Here is a 23122-nt window from a genome sequence, read left to right on the forward strand (position 1 = left end):
AAATCGTAAAAAGTGTCAAGAGAGTTGTTGTATTGAGGGGGAGGCTGAAAAGTTTTAGGTTTGCTTTTTGTTCTAATTTTAGAAAAATATTATGGCTTTAACGATATGATTTTTGCTAATTATTTTCTTTTTAATAGAATTTTTTTACTTTTGTGCATCTGGTTTCATCATTGGTAGTCATTGTTTATTGTTTGTTTTTATTTTTAAAGACATTTAAATGGTAAATTCTTGTGTTTTATTGGAATTTTACATGCCTTATGGAATATTTGGAATATTGTAGGTAGACAACTTTAATATTGATGTAGTAAATGAATTTGTTGCTTAATTACATTGCATTATTCTTTTTAAATATTTATAAACTATTTTCAAAATAGACGAAAGTGTTACATTGATAGTTATATAAAAAAATTACATACATATATTTTAATTTTACGCTTACAAAAAATTGTGTTAATGATTTTCTGCATTAATTGCAAATTCTTTAAATAAAAAATTAAATAAATAATATATTTCCTGTACCGGCTGTATGACGGCAGTGTCTTCTTGTATTGCTAAAATTGCACCACATCAACTTTTAATACAAATTATGTATCTAAATCCTTACATATTCCTTTAATCTAAACCTTTCACACATAACCCACCATCAAAACCTAACCTCAATAAAAGTAGGGTTTAAAATGTCTCAATATACCATAACTTTTCCTGTCTCTTATGCTTGGTTTACATTTACGAAATCCACTCGATTTCAACTGTCAATTCCTTTGCTTAAACGTCAAATGAAATCCAATGGATTTCAGATGAGTTTTCATTTGACGTATACGCAAAGGAATTGACAGTTGAAATCGAGTGGATTTCGTAAATGTAAACGAATCGTTAAACCCATAAATCAATTTGTCCCTAACAACGCATTTACACACACCTCATTATCATAATAATTTATTGCTCTATCTTGTATTGTTTGATACTTTCTCATTTCAAATAATAGTACGTTTACATTTACGAAAACGAGTCGATTTCAACTGTCAATTCCTTCGCGTATGAATGAAAACTCATCTGAAATCCATTGGATTTTATTTGACGTATAAGCAATGGGAATGACAGTTGAGGTCGAATGGATTTCGTAAATGTAAACGTGCTGTAGGTCCAGATAGAGTTTTTATCATGTTAATGTGTATTATATCCCGTTTGCACTTAACCGGATTTAATAAACCCACAGGGCTTCAAATGTTAATCACATGGCGCAAACGTCAAATAAATCCTTATAAAGAAGGTTAACCCGGCAAAAACTTCTAGTGCAAACACCGTTCTAGTGCGTTTGACCCTATTGTAACCGATATTTAACCTAAAACCTTTCATCAAAAACCTAACCTCAATAACACCTAACCTAAAAAATCCATTATCTTTACTTTTCACGACCCACTTCATACACGTATTTCCTAATTAATATCCTTCTAATCCTTGGCTAACAACTATAAACATCATTCCGCTAATTTGCAAAATTTCTTTATCTAAAAAAGGCGGGAAGACTAACAAATCAAAACAAAAAACGTTCCTTACAAAAAAACCAATGTGTAAACGGTACGAGTTGCTCGTATTCTTTTGGAAAACAAGTCTCTTAATTTCTATTAAATATCTTGCGTGTATCTTTCTGTGTATATAAATTGATCATATTCTATATAATATAAATTTCATTCGATTAATTAATTTATTTTTTTTAACTTATTTCTTTAGGTCCCAACAGTCAACTCCGACAAACGACGACTTGGGGATCATACAAATTGCGAACCATTAAACGGTCACACACTTTTTATATCAATATCTTATCATAGGACGGTGGTGGTGATTCTTCTACCTGTTCAATATCTTCCTTGCCTTTCGATTCAGCTGGCCGGTTAAGCAATATAGCTATGTGATATGGTGGTGGTCCAGCCGCCTGCTGTTGAGCCTGTACAGCTTGTGTCATTTGTTGTTCGAGTATCTCTTGTTGTTGGAATTCCTGCAAACTACTAAGCACCACATCATCAATGGAATTAACAACCGAACCTCGGGCATCATCCATACTACAACGATCCCGAACTGCGGCTGCCGTTTGATCTCGTGATCCAGAACGTGATGAGGCCGAAGAGGCAGCAAACAGAATGCTCGGTACTTTACATATCGATACAAAACAAAATGCAAATACAAAAGTAGCGGTAAGTAACCAAAATAGACCAACTTCAAATTTCGTGCCATGATTATTGAAATAAACTTTAATGCCCACGATAAAGGCTATGGCCAAGACCAGCGATGCAAAAATGCCACATTTTAGGTGTAATGGAAGAAATTGTAAACCCACACTTTCTATGGACCGCGTTACATTACGTCGTCGTACACTACTGGCGTGGGTATTGGTGGTTGTGATGTTGCTGCCGCCCATGTTCGGGTTATTGCTGGCACCGGCATAAACTGGCCGTGGAAAAACTGTTACAACTCTGGGTGAGGATTGATACAGTTCAGCGGTTATATTGGCAGTTTGTATTGGGCTAGAATGAACGGGAGAGAAAATAAGTTAATAAAAGAAGGACATACAAATTTTTCCACTTAGTCCGGAGATAACCTGAAAGCAAGCAAGAGGACGGAGAATTGATGCCTCCTTGACCTTTTCAGACCTTTTCAAGAGAAGACCCACCAGAGGGTTATCTATTCTACTCAAGAGCCTTCCGAGGGTTGTCAATTCTATAGAAGACCTTTTCGAGGGTGATCTATTCCATAGAAGACCCTTTCGAGGGTCAGATATATTATAGATGGCATTTCCGAGGGTCATCTATTTTATAGAAAACTCTTCTAAGGGTCATATACTTTATAGATGACACTTCCGAGGTAAATCTGTTCCATAGAAGGTCCTTCCGAGGGTCATATGTGCTATAGAGGACCCTCAGAGGCGTTTTCTATAATATAGATGACCCTCGTAAGGGGTTTCTATAGAATAGGTGACCCTCGGAAGAGTCTTCTATAGAATGGATGACCCCCAAAAAGATTTTATATAGAATAGATGACCCTCGGAAGGGACTTCTACGGAATAGGTGGCCCTCAGAGGGCTCTTCTATAGAATAGATGACCCTCGGAAGGGTCTTCTATAGAATAGATGACCCTCGGAAGGGTCTTCTATAGAATAGATGATCCTCGGAAGGGTCTTCTATAGAATGGATGACCCTCAAAAGGGTCTTCCATAGAATGGATGACCCTCAAAAGGGTCTTCCATAGAATGGATGACACACGGAAGAGTCTTATATAGAATAGATGACCTTTGGAAGAGTCTTCTATAGAATGAAGGACCCTCAAAAGGGGTTTGTATAGAATAGATGACTCTCGGAAGGGTCTTTTACAGAATAGATGAGCCTCGGTATGACCTTCCATAGAACGGATGACCCTCGAAATGCTCTTCTACAGAATAGATGACCCTCGAAAGGTTCTTCTATAAAATTAATGACCCTCGGATGGGTCTTCCATAGAATGAATGACACTCGGAAGGGTCTTCTAAAGAATAGATTACCCTCGGAAGGGTCTTCTATAGAATAGATGATCCTCGGAAGGGTCTTCTATAGAATAGATGATCCTCGGAAGGGTCTTCTATAGAATGGATGACCCTCAAAAGGGTCTTCCATAGAATGGATGACCCTCAAAAGGGTCTTCCATAGAATGGATGACACACGGAAGAGTCTTATATAGTATAGATGACCCTCGGAAGAGTCTTCTCTAGAATGGATGACCCTCAAAAGGGGTTTATATAGAATAGATGACCCTCGGAAGGGTCTTTTACAGAATAGATGACCCTCGGAAGGGTCTTCTACAGAATAGATGATCCTCGAAAGGGTCTTCTGCAGAATAGAATACCTTCGAAGGGGGTTTTATAGCATAAATGCCGTTTGGCAGAGTTTTCTATAGAACAAATGACCCTCGGAAAGGTATTCTATAGAATAGATGACCCTCGGAAGGGTCTTCTATACAATAGATGATCCTCGGAAGGGTCTTCTATACAATAGATGACCCTCGGAAGGGTCTTCTATAGAATAGATGACCCTCGGAAAGGTCTTCTATAGAATAGATGACCCTCAGAAGCGTTTTCTATAATATAGATGACCCTCGTAAGGGTTTTCTATAGAATAGGTGACCCTCGGAAGACTATGAGGGTCACCCTCGGTATGACCTTCCATAGAATGGATGACCCTCGGAAGGTTCTTCTACAGAATAGATGACCCACGGAAGGGTCTTCTATAGAATAGATGACCTTCGGAAGGGTTTTCTATAGAATGGATGACCCTGAAAAAGGTCTTCCATGGAATGAATGACCCTCGGAAGGGTCTTTTAAAGAATAGATGACCCTCGGAAGAGTCTTATATAGAATACATGACCCTCGGAAGAGTCTTCTATAGAATATATGGCCCTCGGAAGGGTCTTCTATAGAATAGATGATCCTCGGAAGGGTCTTCTATAGAATAGATGATCCTCGGAAGGGTCTTCTATAGAATAGATGACCCTCGGAAGGGTCTTCTATAGAATAGATGACCCTCGGAAGGGTCTTCTATAGAATAGATGACCCTCGGAAGGGTCTTCTATAGAATAGATGACCCTCGGAAGGGTCTTCTATAGAATAGATGACCCTCGGAAGAGTCTTCTATAGAATAGATGACCCTCGGAAAGGTCTTCTTTTGAATAGATGACCCTCGAAAGGGTCTTCTATTGAATAGATGACCCTCAGAAGAGGCTTCTATTGAATAGATGACCCTCAGAAGAGGCTTCTATTGAATAGATGACCCTCAGAAGAGGCTTCTATTGAATAGATGACCCTCTGAAGGGTCTTCTATTCTATAGATGACCTTCGGAAGGGTTTTCTATTGAATAGATGACCCTCGGAAGGATCTTCTATTGAATAGATGACCCTCGGAAGGGTCTTCTTTTGAATAGATGACCCTCAGAAGAGGCTTCTATTGAATAGATGACCCTCTGAAGGGTCTTCTATTCTATAGGTGACCTTCGGAAGGGTCTTCTATTCTATAGATGACCTTCGGAAGGGTCTTCTATTGAATAGATGACCATCGGAAGGGGCTTCTATTGAATAGGTGACCATCGGAAGGGGCTTCTGTTGAATAGATGACCCCCGGAAGGGGCTTCTATTGAATAGATGACCCTCGGAAGGGTCTTCTATTCTACAGATGACACCCGGAAGGGTCTTCATCTATTCAATAGAAGTCCCTTCCGAGTGTCATCTATTTTATAGAAGATCCTTCCGAGGGTCATCTATTCAATAGAAGACCCTTCCGAAGGTCATCTATGGAATAGAAGACCCTTCAGAGGGTCATCTATTCAATAGAAGCCTCTTCTGAGGGTCATCTTTTCAAAAGAAGACACTTCCGAGGGTCATCTATTCAATAGAAGACCCTTTCGAGGGTCATCTATTCAAAAGAAGACCTTTCCGAGGGTCATCTATTCAAAAGAAGACCTTTCCGAGGGTCATCTATTCTATAGAAGACCTTTCCGAGGGTCATCTATTCTATAGAAGACCCTTCCGAGGGTCATCTATTCAATAGAAGTCCCTTTCGAGGGTCATCTATTCAAAAGAAGACCTTTCCGAGGGTCATCTATTTTATAGAAGACCCTTCCGATGTCATCTATTTTATAGAAGACCCTTCCGAGGGTCATCTATTCTGTAGAAGACCCTTCCGAGGGTCATCTATTCTGTAGGAGTCCCTTCCGAGGGTCGTCTATTCTATATAAAACGCTTTTGTGGGTCATCCATTCTATAGAAGACCCTTCCGAGTATCACCCATTCTATATATAGACCCTTTCGAGGCTAATTTATTGTATAGAAGATCTTCCGAGGGTCATCTATTCTACAGAAGACCTTTCCGAGGGTCATTTGTTCTATAGAAGACTCTGCCAAACGGCATTTATGGTATATAACCCCTTTCGAATATATTCTATTCTATAGAAGACCCTTCCGAGGGGAATCCATCTAGTTGGTCCTTTATCGAAATAAGGATATTCTGACTATTGAAAATCTCTAAGACTTTAAGGGGTCCTCCATACAAAGAAATCCCGTAAAGGGTCCTCTAGCTATAGAAGATCCCTAGGGTTCCTCTATTTATAGAGGACCTTTATACAAGAAATGAAAATCCTCCACAACTTACCTTTGATGCTGAACCGAAGATGCCTCTGGTATTGGATTCAATGTTGAGTCCCCAGACAGCGGTGGCTGTTGTTGTTGCTGCAAAACAACATTGGCATTATGTTGTTGTTGTTGTTGCAATTGTTGTTGCTGCTGATGATGTTGGACCGTTGCTGATGCTGCTGCCGCCGATATTGCAGCCGAGGGAAACGTCCTCACCGACATATTACCAAATTGTGGATGACGATAACGTTGTTGTTGATAGGGATTTTGTTGTTGTTGTAGATGGTGATGATGTTGCTGCGACTGTTGTTGATGATGGTGACCACTTGCAGCTGAAGGGCTATAAGTAACATATGGCGCCGTTGTGGTGGAGGTTAAAGTGGCATTATTACCCGTGGGTGAGGTAACAATGTTCGTCGATACCCCACTGGTCGTAATGACATGATTGTTATTGCTAGAATTAATTATTGCTGGAGAAGATGATGTGGTTGATGCTGTTGTTGTTGCTGCTGCCCCTGTTGGTTGTGGAGTGGTGGTTGTTGTGGTGCCGCTGACAGCGCTAGTGTGGTGTCCTTGTTGTGTGTGAGGAGTTTGATATTGGCGATTGTTGTTGTAATATTGATGGACATTATTGGTTCTGGAAGCATGATTACGATTGCCGGAAGTGGAAGAAGATGAAGAAGCGGTGTGGGTTGGTACATTTGAACCACCACCCACTGGGTTATGACTGTTGTTATTGTTGTTTTGTGAATGATGAGAGGAAGGGCCACCACTGCCACTGGCCGTGGAAACGTTGACTCCCCCAGCGCCACTGACGCCTGCTCCTCCTCCACCGGCGTGTTGATGATATTGGGCCGCTTGTTGATGATGCTGTTGATGTTGTAGCTGCTGCCTATGAACGGCTGCTGTTGATTTATTTGTTCTACGTGGTGGATGACCAAAACTAACTCCCGCTCCCCCACCAGCCCCCGACAAGGAGGCAGCCACACGAGATCTACCAAAGCCACATTGTGGAGAACGTTTGTCTATCCAGAAATGCATAACGTGTGGTTTCTTTGTTCGCCTGCGGCAAACTAAAATGCTGTTGCGTCGTGCTGCTTTTCACTTCGTCGTATCCCGTTGATGTTTGCCAAACCTGTAACGGAAAGAAAAAAGGGCAAGCAATTATTTCCTAGACACAATGGAGGAATAAAAAGAAAAGGTCAAAGCACTTGAGAGGGAAATGGCGCATAGTTGGAGGTTTTTTGTTAAGAAGGAAACAGGAAATATTTTGTAAATTTTTATCACACACATACACAGACACACACTATCACATGTTGACACGTTTCCCCATGAATCATACGCACAGACAAAGGATTCTCAAGTTCTTTGTTACTGTCTTGCAAGAAGAAGAATGCAGAAAGTTTTTCGATGCTTTCTAACAAAGGATAAGTTTCATATTAGGTGTAGCTGTGGGTAGTGTAATATTCCACTTAGTCAGCGGGATTAGCACCTACTGCCGAGAATTGAATTACTGACAGCAGGGTGCATATTATTAACTCAACGGAAACCTTTTCTTTAGAAAGTGGTATGGATTAAGGATAAAAGTTGTGAGCTTTTGAGAAGAGTGTACCTGAAGGAATGGACCGACATACATAACTCATCTTGGAACTGGATTTAATTTTGGGAGTCAATTTCTTGCGATAGTTATCGTTCCAATCATACATTTCATTTAGTCGCCTAATAGCCAGTTTCTGTATGTCGAAAGAAGAATGTGTGCGAAAGAAACACGTCCAAACTCTTGTGTGTTTTTCAAATTTGTTTTTTGTTTTGAAGCAAAAGCAAAGGTAAAACTATTTCGAAAACTAAAGTTCGGGCGTGTTTCATTCGCACACATTCTTCTTTCGACATACAGAAACTGGCTGTAAGAATTTTTAGAGTTTTTTGTGTCGCCAATTTGGGCCCAATACGAATTGAGGATGTTGCATCGTTAGGATCTTAACTGGGCTAACACTAATTTTGAACTGCCTATGCAACTGCATCCAAGCCTAGCTCATAGGTAAGGGAATCTAGAGGTTTTCGTTTGTAGCTTACGACCCCTAGACCTTAAAGATCTCTCCTGAAATGCCTGGGCGGGGGAAGCCTGTCCACTAGATTGTGGCAAGGATGCTCACGGCGGTAAAACCCATGCAGGTACTGCATTGGCATTTTGTTGTGCTGATGCACCGGTAAAATCTTGTCTTCTCATAAAGAGAGTCCACTGGTGTCATGAGGAGTCACCTTATTGCAGTCCTTAAGGCCTCGACACATAGGAAGCATGTGATTCTTGCTTAAGTCATATCTGTTAAATGACTAAATACCAAGTTCGACCTAATTCAAATGTGATTCTGAAATCTTTTTATTAGGTCGAACTTGGTCTTTAGTCTTTTATCAGATATGACTTCAGCAAGAATGGCATGCTTCTTATGTGTCGAGGCCTTTAGGGCTGCGTAAAAAAAACTAATGGGTTAACGGTACGAGTTGCTCGTATTCTTTTGGAAAACAAGTCCCTTAATTTCCCTGCGTAGCGTTAACTTTTGCATACCACATTGGGCGCCATCGTAACATGCCACAGACTGGCGTATTGCTTTATAAGAAGTCATCAAGGTTTCTTTGTATGCGCCCAAGTGTTGCCGGCCAGCGACTTGGGGCCTTATTTCTACTTCTGTGGTTGGAATCGGGACACAGGGAGAGCCGCATTTCAGCCGTCCAGGTGATGAACAGTGTGGCAGTGGATTTGATGGTGGATATTTTCATATTCCTCAACTGAAAGAACTGCACTAAGTCAGATATGTAGATATTTAAGCTATTACATATGTCATCGACGATAGGACCCGACGCCAAGATCGTACAAACATCTCTCGGAGTGACCATGATGAACTTCCAGTTTCACTCTAGGGGTCTTCGATTTCTAATTTCTGAATTCCACAAACGACTGGCGTCCACACATATATTTGATTATCCAACATTTCAAACACGGCTGGAGGGTAGTCTTCTCTATATCCTCGAACAACATGGCAGGATTGACGATATAGAATGCTGTCGATAGTTCAAGAGCCACCATGACTGTATTCGCACGGCCTGTTCTGGTGGACTGTTATGTGTGGAGGATATGGCGTGTAATGCTGTTGTGGTACTGTACATTTTCCGGAATCCACGCTGATGTTGGGCAACTGGGAAACTGCTTTTCATCATGGGAAGGATTAGAGCCTCTCGAATCTTCGCTACTGACGACAGGAGGGAGTGCGACCTGTACGATACGCCTCTGCTAATATCCTTACCTAGTTTCAGTAACGGGACAACGATAGTTCAAGAGCCACCATGACTGTATTCGAACGGCCTGTTATGTGTGGAGGATATGGCGTGTAATGCTGTTGTGATAGTGTACATTTTCCGGAATCCATGCTGATGTTGGGTAACTGGGAAAATGCTTTTCATCACGGGGAGGATTAGAGCCTCTCGAGTTTTCGCTACTGACGACAGGAGGGAGTGCGACCTGTACGATACACTTCTGCTTATATCCTTGACAAGTTTCAGTAACGGGACAACGATAGTTCAAGACCCACCATGACTGTATTTGCGCGGCCTGTTCTGGTGGACTGTTATGTGTGGAGGATATGGCGTGTAATGCTGTTGTGGTACTGTACATTTTCCGGAATCCATGCTGATGTTGGACAACTTGGAAACTGCTTTTCATCATGGGGAGGATTAGAGCCTCTCGAGTCTTCGCTACTGACGACAGGAGGGATTGCGACCTGTACGATACGACTCTGCTAATATCCTTGCCTAGTTTCAGTAGTGGGACAACCCGGCTGACTTTCTAGGCTTTTGCTACAATATGTGTGGCTAACAACCAATTGAGGACACTTGTGAAATACTCAACTCCGGGTTCATTTATTTCCTTAAAAATTACCATCGATATTCGGTGAGTGTCCAACGTTTTGGATGGTTTAGTATTTCGGAAGACATATGCAACAACGCTTATCGTAAATTGTGATGGTACTTCCTCGGTTGAGAGGTCCCCTTTTCGTCCTATCACTCTCGGGGTGCTCTATAAATTCCCAGCTAAATAACATGTGCGCGTATTCGGATATGTCACAGCCACGCAGTTGAAGGTAGCAGTTGTTCCATCATCCTTTTTTTTCCAGATTCGAGAGTGATTTAACCCTTGGCCCACAATTAACTTAATCCTGTACTTGGCACTTTTTCCGCTTAAGCTTCAAGAGTAAGTTCTGTCGACTTCAAGAGTAAGTTCTCTCTAACTCTTTGATCTTCAGGGATCGTGGAACGATGCTCATTACGCCTCTGCTGGGAAATTTGTTATAATTTTGGGTATTCCATTAGCAGGTATATATCAAGCGGTTATAGCTTGGACAATGTCGCGGAAAATTATCTCAGCTACACGCATACCTGAGAGACTGGACAACTTTCTGATGCGGCGATTGATAAATTCTCTGAACTCTTACCAATCAGTTTTTCCATGGTTCAGAAAAGTACGGCGGTCACAGGTTATGAGGTCGGGTGGTCTGAGCCAAGTGAAGTGACAGGTTGCCATGTGCCAGCCTCCATAGTGATATCCTCGTAGGAGCGGGTTCGTTCACCGTGCAAAACGTGGAGATATCAATTTGCTCGGTCAGCGCTACACCTCTTTGATCATTGCCTTGGACGGAATTCCAAAACTAATGGTGAGGATTGAAACCGCCTGGCACCAGACAGATATTGCCCTACAAAAGCGGACTAATATGACGTATACATTAAGCACCTGTACCTCGGAAATTCGCTGACCTTATTGCGGAGACCGTTGCAATTGAATTGCAGGAATGATACATTTCCGGACCGTTGAACAACAACTTGTGGTGTTAGATGCTGTTTTTGTTGTTCTTGGGGAGACTACGGGAACGTCTCGTATTCCGACGACGACGAAGATTCGGACGACGACGAAGATTCGGACGACGAAGTTGAAGTCACACTAGGCGATGTTGTGGCGCAGCAACATACATATCGCTGTGATCCCAGGTGCGACTAATGGTAGAAACACAATGAAATACGCACGCTCACTTTCATGTAAAAGATTAAAGGCCAAGTACTACCTAATTCAAATGAATTAGGCAGCATTTGATCTAGGTAGTACATGGCCTTTAATCTTTTACATGAAACTGAGCGTGAAAAAAGCGGCATATTTCATTCTTTTCACACCTTAAGGCCAGAGCACCCTCGGAAATGCAACCATTCTCACCGATACTGCCAGGTGGTCGATGTGGATCTACCAAACGGAACAGATCCATGCTGGCCCAGGGTTCATCTTTATCCCGGCACGGACCAGAAGAGCTCGGAGTAGGCATTCCGGTATAAATTGCAGCTCACATGGTGACAAATACATGAACAAAAACACATAATTGTTGAGGTGATGGCCTGGCCGAATATTCCTCCGAGTCAATCCGGTGCATAGAACCGGCTGCCGTGGGATTGTATCGATGTAGTCCTGGAGGCTGATTAGACCTGATCAGCCTCGAAAGTGCACCCATTCCCTACATCCATTACATCTCACCGATGTGCGGATTTGGAAAACAAAATAGATACATGGCTCGCGATTCTTCTCTAACCCGGCACCGACCAAAAGAACTCGGAGCAGGCGTTCCGGGATATTTGCCGTTCCCAAGGTGAAAGTATACCAACACAAACATATAATTGTTGAGGTGACGGCCCTGGTTGAAGATTCCTCCGAGTCAAATCGTGGCGTTGGCAGTTATTTTATTTGATGCCGGTAGGGGTTTTTAGAGCTTTTGGTCCATTTCCTGGAAGAAGTGTGCCGTCGTAATAGTGGTCGCAACGATGTGGAATGTTTAGACCTTATCATTTACTTCCTAAGGGCGGTGCTAGTGATTTGAGCAGATATTTTTGAACTTTTATTGTTGTTGTAGCAGCATAGGTTTGATGCTGGGTTGGCAGTGGCTGGTCGAAACGGGTTTGGTTTCGATCAATCCGGTACAAAGAACCCAATGCCGTGGGATTGAACTTGACTTGAACTTTTGTTATGGTACTCGAAGGAGAGGAACGATATTGCCAGATTCCTCCAAGAGTTATAATCAAATGTACAAGGCCTCACAGAGGTCTTCACAGAGTATAAGTCTTCAATTTTAGGTATCCTAGAGAGCAAAATGTCTCAAACGAGGTCTCCAATACAATGAGAACCCTTATTGTGGTCTCCTAGACTTCCCATAGAGTAGAAAGCTTAATAAGATGTTTCCTTTAGATTAGAAAACGTCATATGATGACGTAATATAAGGTCTCTTATAAAGTAAAAATATCATATGAGGCTTCCTAGAGGGTAGAAGCCCTTATATGAGGTATCATATATAGTATAAAGTCCAATATAAGGTCCAATAGAGTAGAAAGCCTCATATAAATTATCCTTTAAAGTAGAAGGCCCCATGTGAGACCTCCTATTAAGTAGAAGGTTTCATAGATGGGTAGAAGACCAATATTAGGTTTCTTATAGATTAGAAGGCCTCATTTTAGGTCTCCTATGTATAAGAAGTCCTCATATTAGGTCTCGTATGGAGTATAAGACTAATATAAGATATCTTATACAGCTTCATATGAGGTCTCATATAGTCTAGAAGGTGTTGTATTAGGTATCCAATTAAACAGAAAAACTCATACAAAGTAGATCACATGTGTCATTTCCTATTAAATAGAAGGTTTCACATGAGGGTAGAAGTCCACATATTAGGTCTCATATAGATCAAAAGGCCTCATATGAGGTCTCCCATAGAGTATAAGACCTGATATAAGGTATCTTATACAAGTAAAAGGCCTCATATGAGTTTTCTAGTAGCGTATACCGCCTCATATGAGATCTCGTATAGTCTAGTACGCGTCATATAAGGTACCCAATAGTGTTGAAAGTTTCATATAGAGCCTCCTTTAAAGTAGAGAACCACATATGTGATCTCCTCACAGGCCTGATATAACCTCTCTTATAAAGTAGAAGTTCCATATGAGGTAGAGTAGAATGTACTACTCTCCTATAAAGTAAAATATTTCATATAAAATCTCCTATATAGGTACGAGATTCAAAGTTTCGAGCAAATTGGTTGATTCGTTCCAGAATTAACTGTAGTGCGCACCAGCCAGACCCACGGACGTGGCTCAATCCTACGGCAGCGGGTTCTTTCGTACCGGATTGACCCGGAACAACACAAAACCAATGTTCCGGCCAGCGGCTGCCACCTTAGTGTACACATGTTTGTATTTGTTTCGTTTTTCTGTATTGGGAGCAGCATATCCCGGAATGCCTGCTCCGAATTCTATTGGTCCGAAGCAATATATCTGTGCTCAGTTTGTCACATCCGCATCTTCACCCACATCCAACCTTCGGTGAGATGCAACAGATGTCAGGAGTGGGAGCATCTAAGGAGTTGCTCTGGACTCGTCCACGTGAGGGACTATGTTGCTGCATGCTGCGTGAGTCGTCGGCGGATTACGGGACTCCCTCGTCGTCTGATTACGAAACTCCCCCGCAGTCCCCTCGGCAACAACCGCACACGCAGCCTTTAACACCAGCCGTTGTTGTCCCAATCCCCGAAAATGCAGCCTTTTTGCAATTGAATTGCAATGGACTCCGAGGTAAGATCGAGGAGATAGTAGATTTTATGAGTCGGAAGAACATCAAGGTCGCGGCGGTGCAGGAAACCAAGCTGAACAACAACCACAGCTTAGAGCATTGTGATGGTTACAATGTTCTGAGGAAAGATCGCGCCAGAAGTGGAGGTGGGGGATTGGCTTTCCTATTGCACCAGTCTGTCCAATGCAGACCTATCTCGCTTGAGCCTGTCTCTAATGACCCGTACATGGGTAGCAGTCAGGCGTGGAGCTGCCGAGATAGAGTTGCTGAATGTATACATCCCGCCGAGAAATAGCTGTATCCCTGATTATAGGCCTGACATTAGCCCGCTCTTGCAAGATCATAATCGTCTGGTCCTGGGGGATTTTAATGCGCATCATGAGATGTGGCATTCGGCCCTCGGAAACGACCAGAGAGGTACAGTGCTGGCTGAGCAGATTGATAGCTCTACGTTTTGCACGGTCAATGAGGACGCCCCTACCAGAATTAGAGGAGAGTGTCACAGTTCCCCTGACATAACCATCGTGTCACCTGGTCTGACAAATGACGTTACCTGGCAACCCGTCATTTCCCTTGGATCAGACCATCTCCCCATAATTGTCTCCATTAGCAGACCACCCGACTTCATCGCCTCTGAACGCCGCACGTTCGTCAATCATAAAAAAGCTGATTGGTCGAGTTTCAGAGAGTTCACCAATCACCGCTTCAGAGAATTGCCCAATCCTTCTGATGTTCGGGTAGCGGAAAGGACGTTTCGGGACATCATCACTGCTGCAGCCGCTCGCCATATCCCTGCTGGTCGAATACCCGAAGTAAGACCAAATTTCCCAGCAGAGGCGACGGGATTAGCAAATGAGCGTGATGAGCTTCGTCGTATCAACCCCAATGACCCCAGAGTCAGGGAGCATAAGCAGAACAAATGGTTAAATCATCTGAAGGGCTGCAACATTGGAGCCGGTATAGGTGAATTGTGGGCAACGGTTAAGTCACTCTCGAACCCTGGAAGAAGGGAAGATAGGACCTCAGTCACGTTTGGCGACGTTACGTTGACTGACCCGAAGAGGTGCGCAAGTAATTTCAATCGACAGTTTGTCGAGCATCCCGCGAGTGACTGGGCGAAGAGAAGAGTATTACGTCGCATCAGATCTCTTCCTGCCGAGGATGAACCACCACAATTTACAATTGATGATGTTGCCAATGCCATCAGGAACGCGCTGGGCCCTGATGGAATCTCCATGGTAGTGTTAAAGCAGCTGGATGAGCCGGGAGTCGAGTATCTCACCAAAGTCTTCAACTTGTCGCTAGCCACCCACGTTGTTCCCGAAGTCTGGAAAATGGGCAGGGTGGTCCCACTACGGAAACCAGGTAAGGATGTCAGCAAAAGTGAATCGTACAGACCGATTTCGCTTTTGTCGCCCGTAGCAAAGATACTTAAGGCCTTGCTCCTCCCCAGTATCAGAAATAGCTATCAAGTTGCCGATCATCAGCATGGATTCCGTAAGCAGCACAGCATGACAAAAGCGCTGCACGCCATTACCACATATATCTATAAAGGACTCAACCAGATACGGCCGTGCGATAGAACAGTGATGGTGGCGCTTGACTTATCAAAAGCCTTTGATACAGTCAGGCACTCCACGCTGTTTGAGGACATTGAGCAGACAACCCTCCGGCCAAGCTTGAAACGTTGGATAGTTAACTATATGTGTGGACGCCAGTCGTACGTGGAATTCAGGAATAAAAAGCCCAAACCCCGTAGAGTGAAACAGGGAGTTCCCCAAGGTGGGGTGATATCTCCGGAACTGTTTAACCTCTACCTCTCCTGTATTCCATCCCCTCCAGACGGCATTGAGATCGTGACGTATGCGGATGATTGCACGATCCTGGCGTCGGGTACCTGATGACATCTGTGAGAGACTGAACAACTATTTAACCGATCTTACCACCTTTTTCCATTCGAGGAATATGCAGATTTCCGCCACAAAATCTACAGCCACTCTGTTCACCACATGGACAGCGCAGTTTGGACGTGAGTTGAATGTCGTGGTCGACGGTTGCAGAATTCCGACCACAAACTGCCCTAAAATTTTAGGGGTCACATTCGACACTACATTCACGTCGTGCGCCCATGCCACACCTATCTGCGACAGGTTGAAAAGTAGGAACAAGGTCCTCAAATCCCTGGCCGGCAGCACTTGGGGTGCAGATAAAGAAACCTTGTTGGTCACGTATAACGCGATAGGTCGGTCTGTGGTAAGCTATGCGGCTCCAGTCTGGTCCCCGAGATTGTGTGACACGAACTGGAAAAAGATTCAAACTTGCCAGAATGCCGCCCTAAGAACAGCGACAGGGTGCCTCCTCAAATCTTCAGTGGACCATCTGCATGTAAAGCAACACAATGAGATGCTTTCGTTGCAGTACCTGCTTGGATGTTATCGTGTGAGCCATCCCAATGACCATCATGTGGGTTAGCCCGGCCCATTCAGGGAGATCAGAAAGGATATCCATGCTCTAGAGGGAGAGGTCCAACGATACAGGAGAGAACCCCTAGATCAACAAGCATATCAAGCAGGATTGAATAGCATTCACACGGACGCAGTTGCCAATGCCTTCAGCAATTATAGTGTGAATAAAGTACTCGGAGTACATCCTCCATCTATCCCAGCTGAGGAGTGTCAGCTGCCACGACAAACCAGAGTAGTTTTGGCTCAACTACGCTCGGGATATTGCAGTCGCCTAAATTCGTATTGGGCGGAAATCGATCGCGCCGTGCAAGACATATGCCCAGTATGCGGCATGGGCCCGCACGACACACAACACCTTTTTAACTACCCCGCCTAACCTACCCATCTAACTCCAGTGGACCCAAAAAACCCCTATAGATCTGAATTTTGATCGCGATTTATTTAAAAAGCGCTTCGGTATTTTTTTATTTTTTTCACCCTTGAACATTGTACTTTCTGAATCCGCAAAAACTTCCCAAGTGTAAGCTCCTTGCATTTAATGTTGGTTCAAAAGCATCTTGTGTATAATCAAAAATGTATTTTATTGTTCAGCTGGTTTAATGATAGCCATATTCGGTGCGTATGAGTACCGTCAACATTCATACGCTCCGGTGTACTGTTTCCAAAAATTAAAATCAACGATATGTAGTGTGATATTCAAAAAATGTTATATATATTAAACTTTTTGAAGTAAAACCTATGCCCTATCTGTGGTTATCAAAATAGCTACAATTAAGACAGCTTCATTTTTTTTTAAATATGGCTCAAGGTGCAATAGCTTTTTATCCCATCACTTTGGTTTGGTTGGGGTTATATTTCAGTTCTTGGCATTTCTTTCGAAACGAAAATTGCAAATGAAAAATAAAGCATGCAATCGCCTTATCCTGGCACTGCAACAACACCACCCAGGTCAATGAATGTCTTTTGTGGTTACAGCGAACCAAAATGAGATATCGCTGTGTGGTTGTTTTTTATCTTCTTTCAAATGCACTGGCAGTTGTCGCCGCCAACAGGGATTCGGATGTTGTAAATTGATTAATACCCAGCATGTAACATGGAGGAGGCGATGATAATTGAAATGTTCATTTTGCTGCAGTGACAATCTTTCAAAAGAATGCCTTAATCAGTTGTGGAGATAAAAATAGTATTCACATTCTTTGAAATTAAATATATAATTTACATTTGGAGATTCACAAAGGCCATAATTACAGCAAAATAAATTATAGGTTAGTTTATTGGGAGGTGTTTCCAAGAAGAACTTTTTTTACCCCACTGTATAGAAACAGTAAACATAATAAAAACAATATTCATTATATATGTTCTAAATAAATCTAAAAGATGCATTGCACATTACTTGAGGTGGTAAAGTAAAAATGTAATAGAAAAAATATTAAAAACCATGGCTTCTTCTCTTTTTCCCCCAACAAACAACTATCAACCGTAATAGGCAGGCTTCCTCTCTCTCACTCATTCCCCACAAACTCTCACTCACACCACCCACACTGCCTCCCATTCAACATAAAATTTAAAGGTGAAAGTCAGTAAGAAAAACACACAATCTCTTGTTCTCATTAAAACAATACTCACACTCTCATTTTCAGTCTCCTTCTTTTATTACGAAGCAAGGAAATTCACACAACGAACAAAAAAACACCATCTCACAGCCAAACCAAAGTCAACTCTCACAGGAGATTGAGCTGTTTAATTGAATAAGTCAGACAGGTAGGTACAATCTAACACTTAAAAAATGAATCGTGACATTTTCATGTGGAAGCAAGCAGCAGCAAAACACAACAAGGAAAATAAAGAAATGAAAAACCATAACATGAAAAACACCAACAACTAATAAAACATCATGTGTAAACTCAGATGGTTTGTAATATATACACGGCGGATGAATATGTTCATGTTAACCCCAAGTATAGTAAAACAAATGTATGTTAAAGCTAGCCGAAGTGCATGTGTATGGGTCTCATGGGCCAAAATGAAAAAACATCCTACATACTTGTGTGTACATCCGTTTTTGCACACATTGCACATACTATACAATGAGATGGAAAAATAGGTATATAATTTTTAACATTTATTTGACGGAAGCACCCTTTATTCCAGACAGGTCTACAGAAGCACCCTTTTTTCCAGAAAGGGCCTATAGAAGAACCCTTTCTTTAAGAAAATGTCTTTCGAAGCACCTTTCTTTAGGAAACGGTCTATCGAAACACCATTTCTGTCAGAAAGGGTCTATAGAAGCAGCCTTTCTTTCAGAAAGGGTCTGTAGAAGCACCTTTTTTTCAGAAAGTGTCTATAGAAGCACCCTCTCTTTGAGAAAGGGTATAGAGAAGCACATTTTCTTTCAGAAAGGATCTACAGAAGCAACCCTTAGTTTCAGCAAGGGTCTATAGAAGCACTCTTTGTTTCAGAAAGAGCCTATAGAAGTACCCTTTGTTTCAGAAAGGGTCAATAGAATCACCATTTGTTTCAGAAAGGGTCTATAGAAGCACCCTTTGTTTCAGAAAGGGTCTAAACAGCACCCTTACTTTCAGCAAGGGTCTATAGAAGCACCCTTTGTTTCAGAAAGGGTCTAAAAAGCACCCTTACTTTCAGCAAGGGTCTATAGAAGCACCCTTTGTTTCAGAAAGGGTCTATAGAAGCACCCTTTCTTTGAGAAAGGGTATAGAGAAGCACATTTTCTTTCAGAAAGGGTCTACAGAAGCAACCCTTAGTTTCAGCAAGGGTCTATAGAAGCACTCTTTGTTTCAGAATGAGTCTATAGAAGTACCCTTTGTTTCAGAAAGGGTCTATAGAATCAGAAAGGGTCAATAGAAACACCCTATACCCCAGAAAGGTGATTTAATAAGAGCCATATTTGGTGCGTATGAGTACTGTCAATGTTCATACGCTCTGTTGTAAGATCTGTTTCCAAAGTTCTAAGAAATTAACAAAGCTCTGTGGTTTGTTTTCCTAGAAGAGGGTCTATAGAAACACCCTTTGTTTCAGAAAGGGCCTATAGAAGCACGCTTTGTTTCAGAAAGGGTCTATAGAAGTACCCTTTGTTTCAGAAAGGGTCTATGGAAGCACCCTTTATTTCAGAAATAGAAGTACCACTTCATTGAGAAAGGGTCTGCAAAAGCACCCTTTATATAAGAAAGGATCTGCAAAACCACCCTTTATATCAGAAAGGATCTATATAAACATCTTTTCTTTCAGAAAGGATCCACAGAAGCACCCTTTGTTTCAGAAAGGGTCTATAGAAGCTCCCTTTCTTTCAGAAAGGGTCTATAGAAGCATTCTCTGTTTCAGCAAGGGTCTATAGATGCGTCCTCTGTTTCAGGCAGGGCCTATAAAAGCACCCATTGTTTGTGCCAGAAAGGGTCCATAGAAGCACCCTTTGTTTCAGCAAGGGTCTATAGAAGCACCCTTTGTTTCAGAAAGGGTCTATAGAAGCACCCTTTGTTTCAGAAAGGGTCTATAGAAGCACCCTTTATTTCATAAAGGGTCTATAGAAGCACCCTTTGGTTCAGAGAGGGTCTATAGAAGCACCCTTTGTTTCAGAAAGGGTCTATAGAAGCACTCTGAAAGGGTCTACAGAAGTACCCTTTGTTTTAGAAAGGGTCTATAGAATCACCCTTTGTTTCAGAAAGGGTCCATAGAAGCACCCTTTGTTTCAGAAAGGGTTCACAGAAGCACCCTTTCTTTCAGAAAGGGTTCACAGAAGCACCCTTTCTTTCAGGAAGGGTCCACAGAAGGACCCTTTCTTTCATAAAGGGTCTATAGAAGGACCCTTTGCTTCTATAGACCCTTTCTGAAACAAAGGGTGCTTCTATAAACCCTTGCTGAAACAAAGGGCGCAACAGAGCGTATGAACTTTGACAGTACTCATACGCACCAAATATGGCTCTTATTAAATCACCTTTCTGGAGGAAAGAGTGCTTCTATAGACCCTTTCTGAATGCTTCTATAGACCCTTTCTGACAGAAATGGTGCTTCAATAGACCGTTTCCTAAAGAAAGGGTGTTTCGAAAGACCTTTTCGTAAAGAAAGGGTTCTTCAATAGGCCCTTTCTCAAAGAAAATGCACTTTTGTAGACCCTCTCTGAAAGAAAGGCTGCTTCTTTAAACCTGCTTCTATAGACCCTTTCTGACAGAAATTGTGTTTCGATAGACCATTTCCTAAAGAAGGGGTGCTTCGAAAGACCTTTTCTTAAAGAAAGGGTTCTTCTATAAGCCCTTCTATAGACCCTACAGAAGCAGCTTTTTATTCAGAAAGGGTCTATAAAAGCACCCTTTCTTTCAGAGAGGGTCTACAGAAGCGCATTTTCTTTGAGAAAGGTTCTACAGAAGGACCCTTTCTTTCAGAAAGGATCTATATAAGCACCCTTTCATTCATAAAGGGTTCATAGAAGGACCCTTTCTTTCAGAAAGGAACACCCTTTTTTAAGAAAGTGTCTTTAGAAGCAGGCTTTCTTTCAGAAAGGGTCTATCGAAGCACACTTTCTTTCAGAAAGGATCTATAGAAGTACCCTTTCTTTCAGAAAGTGCCTATAGAAGCACACTTTCTTTTAGAAAGGGTCTATAAAAGCACCCTTTCTTTCAGAAAATGTCCCTTTCTGCAAGAAAGGGTGTTTCTACAGTCCCTTTTTGAAAGGGTGCTTCTGTAGACCTTCTGTGCGATTCTAATATAAAAATTTTCCACTTATTTTTGTCCCTCACTGTGTAAATGATACATTCACATTTGTAAGTGTAATTGTAAGAAATTCTATTTTTTTTATATCCTCCTTTCGCGTATGTCTGTCTGACAAATGTTGGCTGGCTGACTGACTGGCTAGCTGCTGGCCACGGTGTGATGAGATATGGAGCAAATCTTATGTAGATGAATGAAGAAAAAAAAAATGGACTAGTTTTTTTTTTTTGCTTCATAGAATGCATGTGTCCATCCAACTATAGAAATGGGGGTCTCGACAAACATACCCACACACATACATTTGTTGCGAGGTATGTGTGGGTTTGTTTGGGCAAATACACAAGGCAAACATGTTGTTTGTATGTATAATTTTGTATGCTTAGATAAAAGTGTGCAAATCTAAAATGTTACTGCTTGGTACAAGGCTTTAATGTTGTTCCTCGATGTTGTTGGTTTAAGGTTTGTGATATACATATGTATAAGGATATCTTACCTTTAAACAGCTATTAATTTGTTATATCCTTTATTTGTGTGTTCACTATATTTTTATTTGCAACATATTGCCCATGATTTTGTTTTTTTTTTTTACTTTTTCTTTTGGTATTGGCTTAGATTTGATTCACAATTTTTCTCTTCGTTTCTTTGCTTTGCATGTTTTTTTGTTGGCCGAGCGAGCAAGCAAGTAACACAAATGTCCTTGGTTAAATTTTCTAGTGCATTGACATTGTTTCGTTATTTTGGTAACACATTTCTGTTTCTTTTTTTCTGCTTTGTAAAAATTGAGGGAATTGCTTGTTTTACAAATTAAATATTTACTTGTTTTTCGCCGTTTATTTATTTGTAAATTATTTTATTTTCCACCAAAACAAAGAAGAACTTTCACTTGTTCCATTTGCATTTGGAACAACTGTAGGCGAAATGAAAATGAAAACGAAACCGAATCGTTTCGTTGTTTCTTTTTTTTTCCTGGCTTTGGAATTTCACTTTTAACTTTTTCTATGGCATATTTATGGTATGCTGGGAAAGACGAAGTGAAGCCATGAATTGCATGTTGTCCTGACATTTAAAGGGGAGCCAAGGACATGAAATAATGGCAGCAGCAGCCACTTCACAATCAACATATTAAATGCAGAAAAATAATAAGAAAAAGAAAGTGAATATTTTTTTAGAAAACACAAACGGTTCTCATTTATATTAACCCGTTTTGTTGCAATTTATTGATGATGAATGGCTGCTTTTTTCTAGCACACTATACACTATGAAATATCAAGAATATATCACACAACAAATATACATAAATAATACAAACGCACGCACACACAACAAACGTTATCTTCATAGGCTCCAAGTACACTAAACTACCGAAATGTTGAATGTATTTTGCATTAGAATTGCTTGAATGGCTTTTGTTTTGATTTGTTTTTGGAGGTACATACACTCACTTCGTCTCTCCGAGACGAGAAATATATGACACAGGAGGTTCTGAGACAAAGGTAGTAATATTATTTTTATTTCTTAAACAAAGAGCGATAGTGAGAGTGACTAAATGAGAGGTAAACAGTTGACTTGCGCCATGTCTTCATATAAACAAGTGTGTATGGCAATAACCGTTACAATAACAATGACCAAGAGTTGCCAACTGTATTATGCAAAACAACACATGGTTGTAATTATGTGGAATATAAAATTAGAGAAGGAATAACCGTTACATTAACAAGGAAATAGTTTTGCCAACCATATTATATGCAAAACTCATGCTCTAAAACCACACGCTGAAACTTTAATACGAAACTTTCCCATTATTTTGGCGTTCTTAGGTCGAGTTCCCAAATACAGTAATTTCATAAAATTGAAATTGAAGTTGATAAGCGAAATGGTGAAGAGTTGTGTGATCGAACCGTCGTCGAGTCCCTGGTGTTCCCCAGTAGTTCTGGTCAAGAAGAAAGATGGAAGTACCAGATTTTGTGTGGATTACAGAAAACTAAATGATGTCACCAAGAAAGATAGCTACCCGCTCCCAAGAATCGATGACACACTAGGCACCTTGGCCGGGACGTCATGGTTCTCTACCCTTGATCTGCAGAGTGGTTACTGGCAGGTAGACATAGCCGAAAAAGATAAGAAAGGACAGCGTTTGGCTTTAAC

General features: G+C 41.4%; 1 protein-coding gene across 5 annotated transcripts; it reads right to left on the bottom strand.

The window, feature by feature from the left end:
* Positions 1–466: 466 nt before the first annotated feature.
* Positions 467–22352, bottom strand: LOC141401718 (uncharacterized). 5 transcript variants are annotated; one of them, XM_073982102.1, is made up of 5 exons: positions 22295–22352; positions 21471–21884; positions 6168–7283; positions 880–2522; positions 467–714 (listed from the first exon to the last, which is right to left on the bottom strand). In XM_073982102.1, the coding sequence occupies exons 3-4, from the start codon at positions 7187–7189 to the stop codon at positions 1808–1810; spliced, it is 1737 nt and encodes a 578-aa protein (XP_073838203.1). In that variant the 5' UTR covers positions 7190–7283; positions 21471–21884; positions 22295–22352; the 3' UTR covers positions 467–714; positions 880–1807. The 5 variants fall into 5 exon arrangements, with proteins under 5 accessions (XP_073838203.1, XP_073838207.1, XP_073838206.1 ...); XM_073982106.1 differs by having other exon boundaries at positions 21471–21742; positions 22295–22332; XM_073982105.1 differs by having other exon boundaries at positions 22272–22332.
* Between the last annotated feature and the right edge of the window lie 770 nt (positions 22353–23122).

Source organism: Musca autumnalis, unplaced genomic scaffold, assembly GCF_047663935.1.
Source record: "Musca autumnalis isolate F117 unplaced genomic scaffold, ASM4766393v1 scaffold_4, whole genome shotgun sequence".
NCBI classification, from domain to species: domain Eukaryota; kingdom Metazoa; phylum Arthropoda; class Insecta; order Diptera; family Muscidae; genus Musca; species Musca autumnalis.

Bases quoted from the DNA above. Each gene is read 5' to 3' on its own strand.
- LOC141401718 (XM_073982102.1), bottom strand. From the start codon at position 7,189: ATGCATTTCTGGATAGACAAACGTTCTCCACAATGTGGCTTTGGTAGA. The intron at 2,523-6,167 runs GTAAGTTGTGGA...CGTTCATTCTAG, and splicing joins TCTTCGGTTCAGCATCAAAG to CCCAATACAAACTGCCAATA.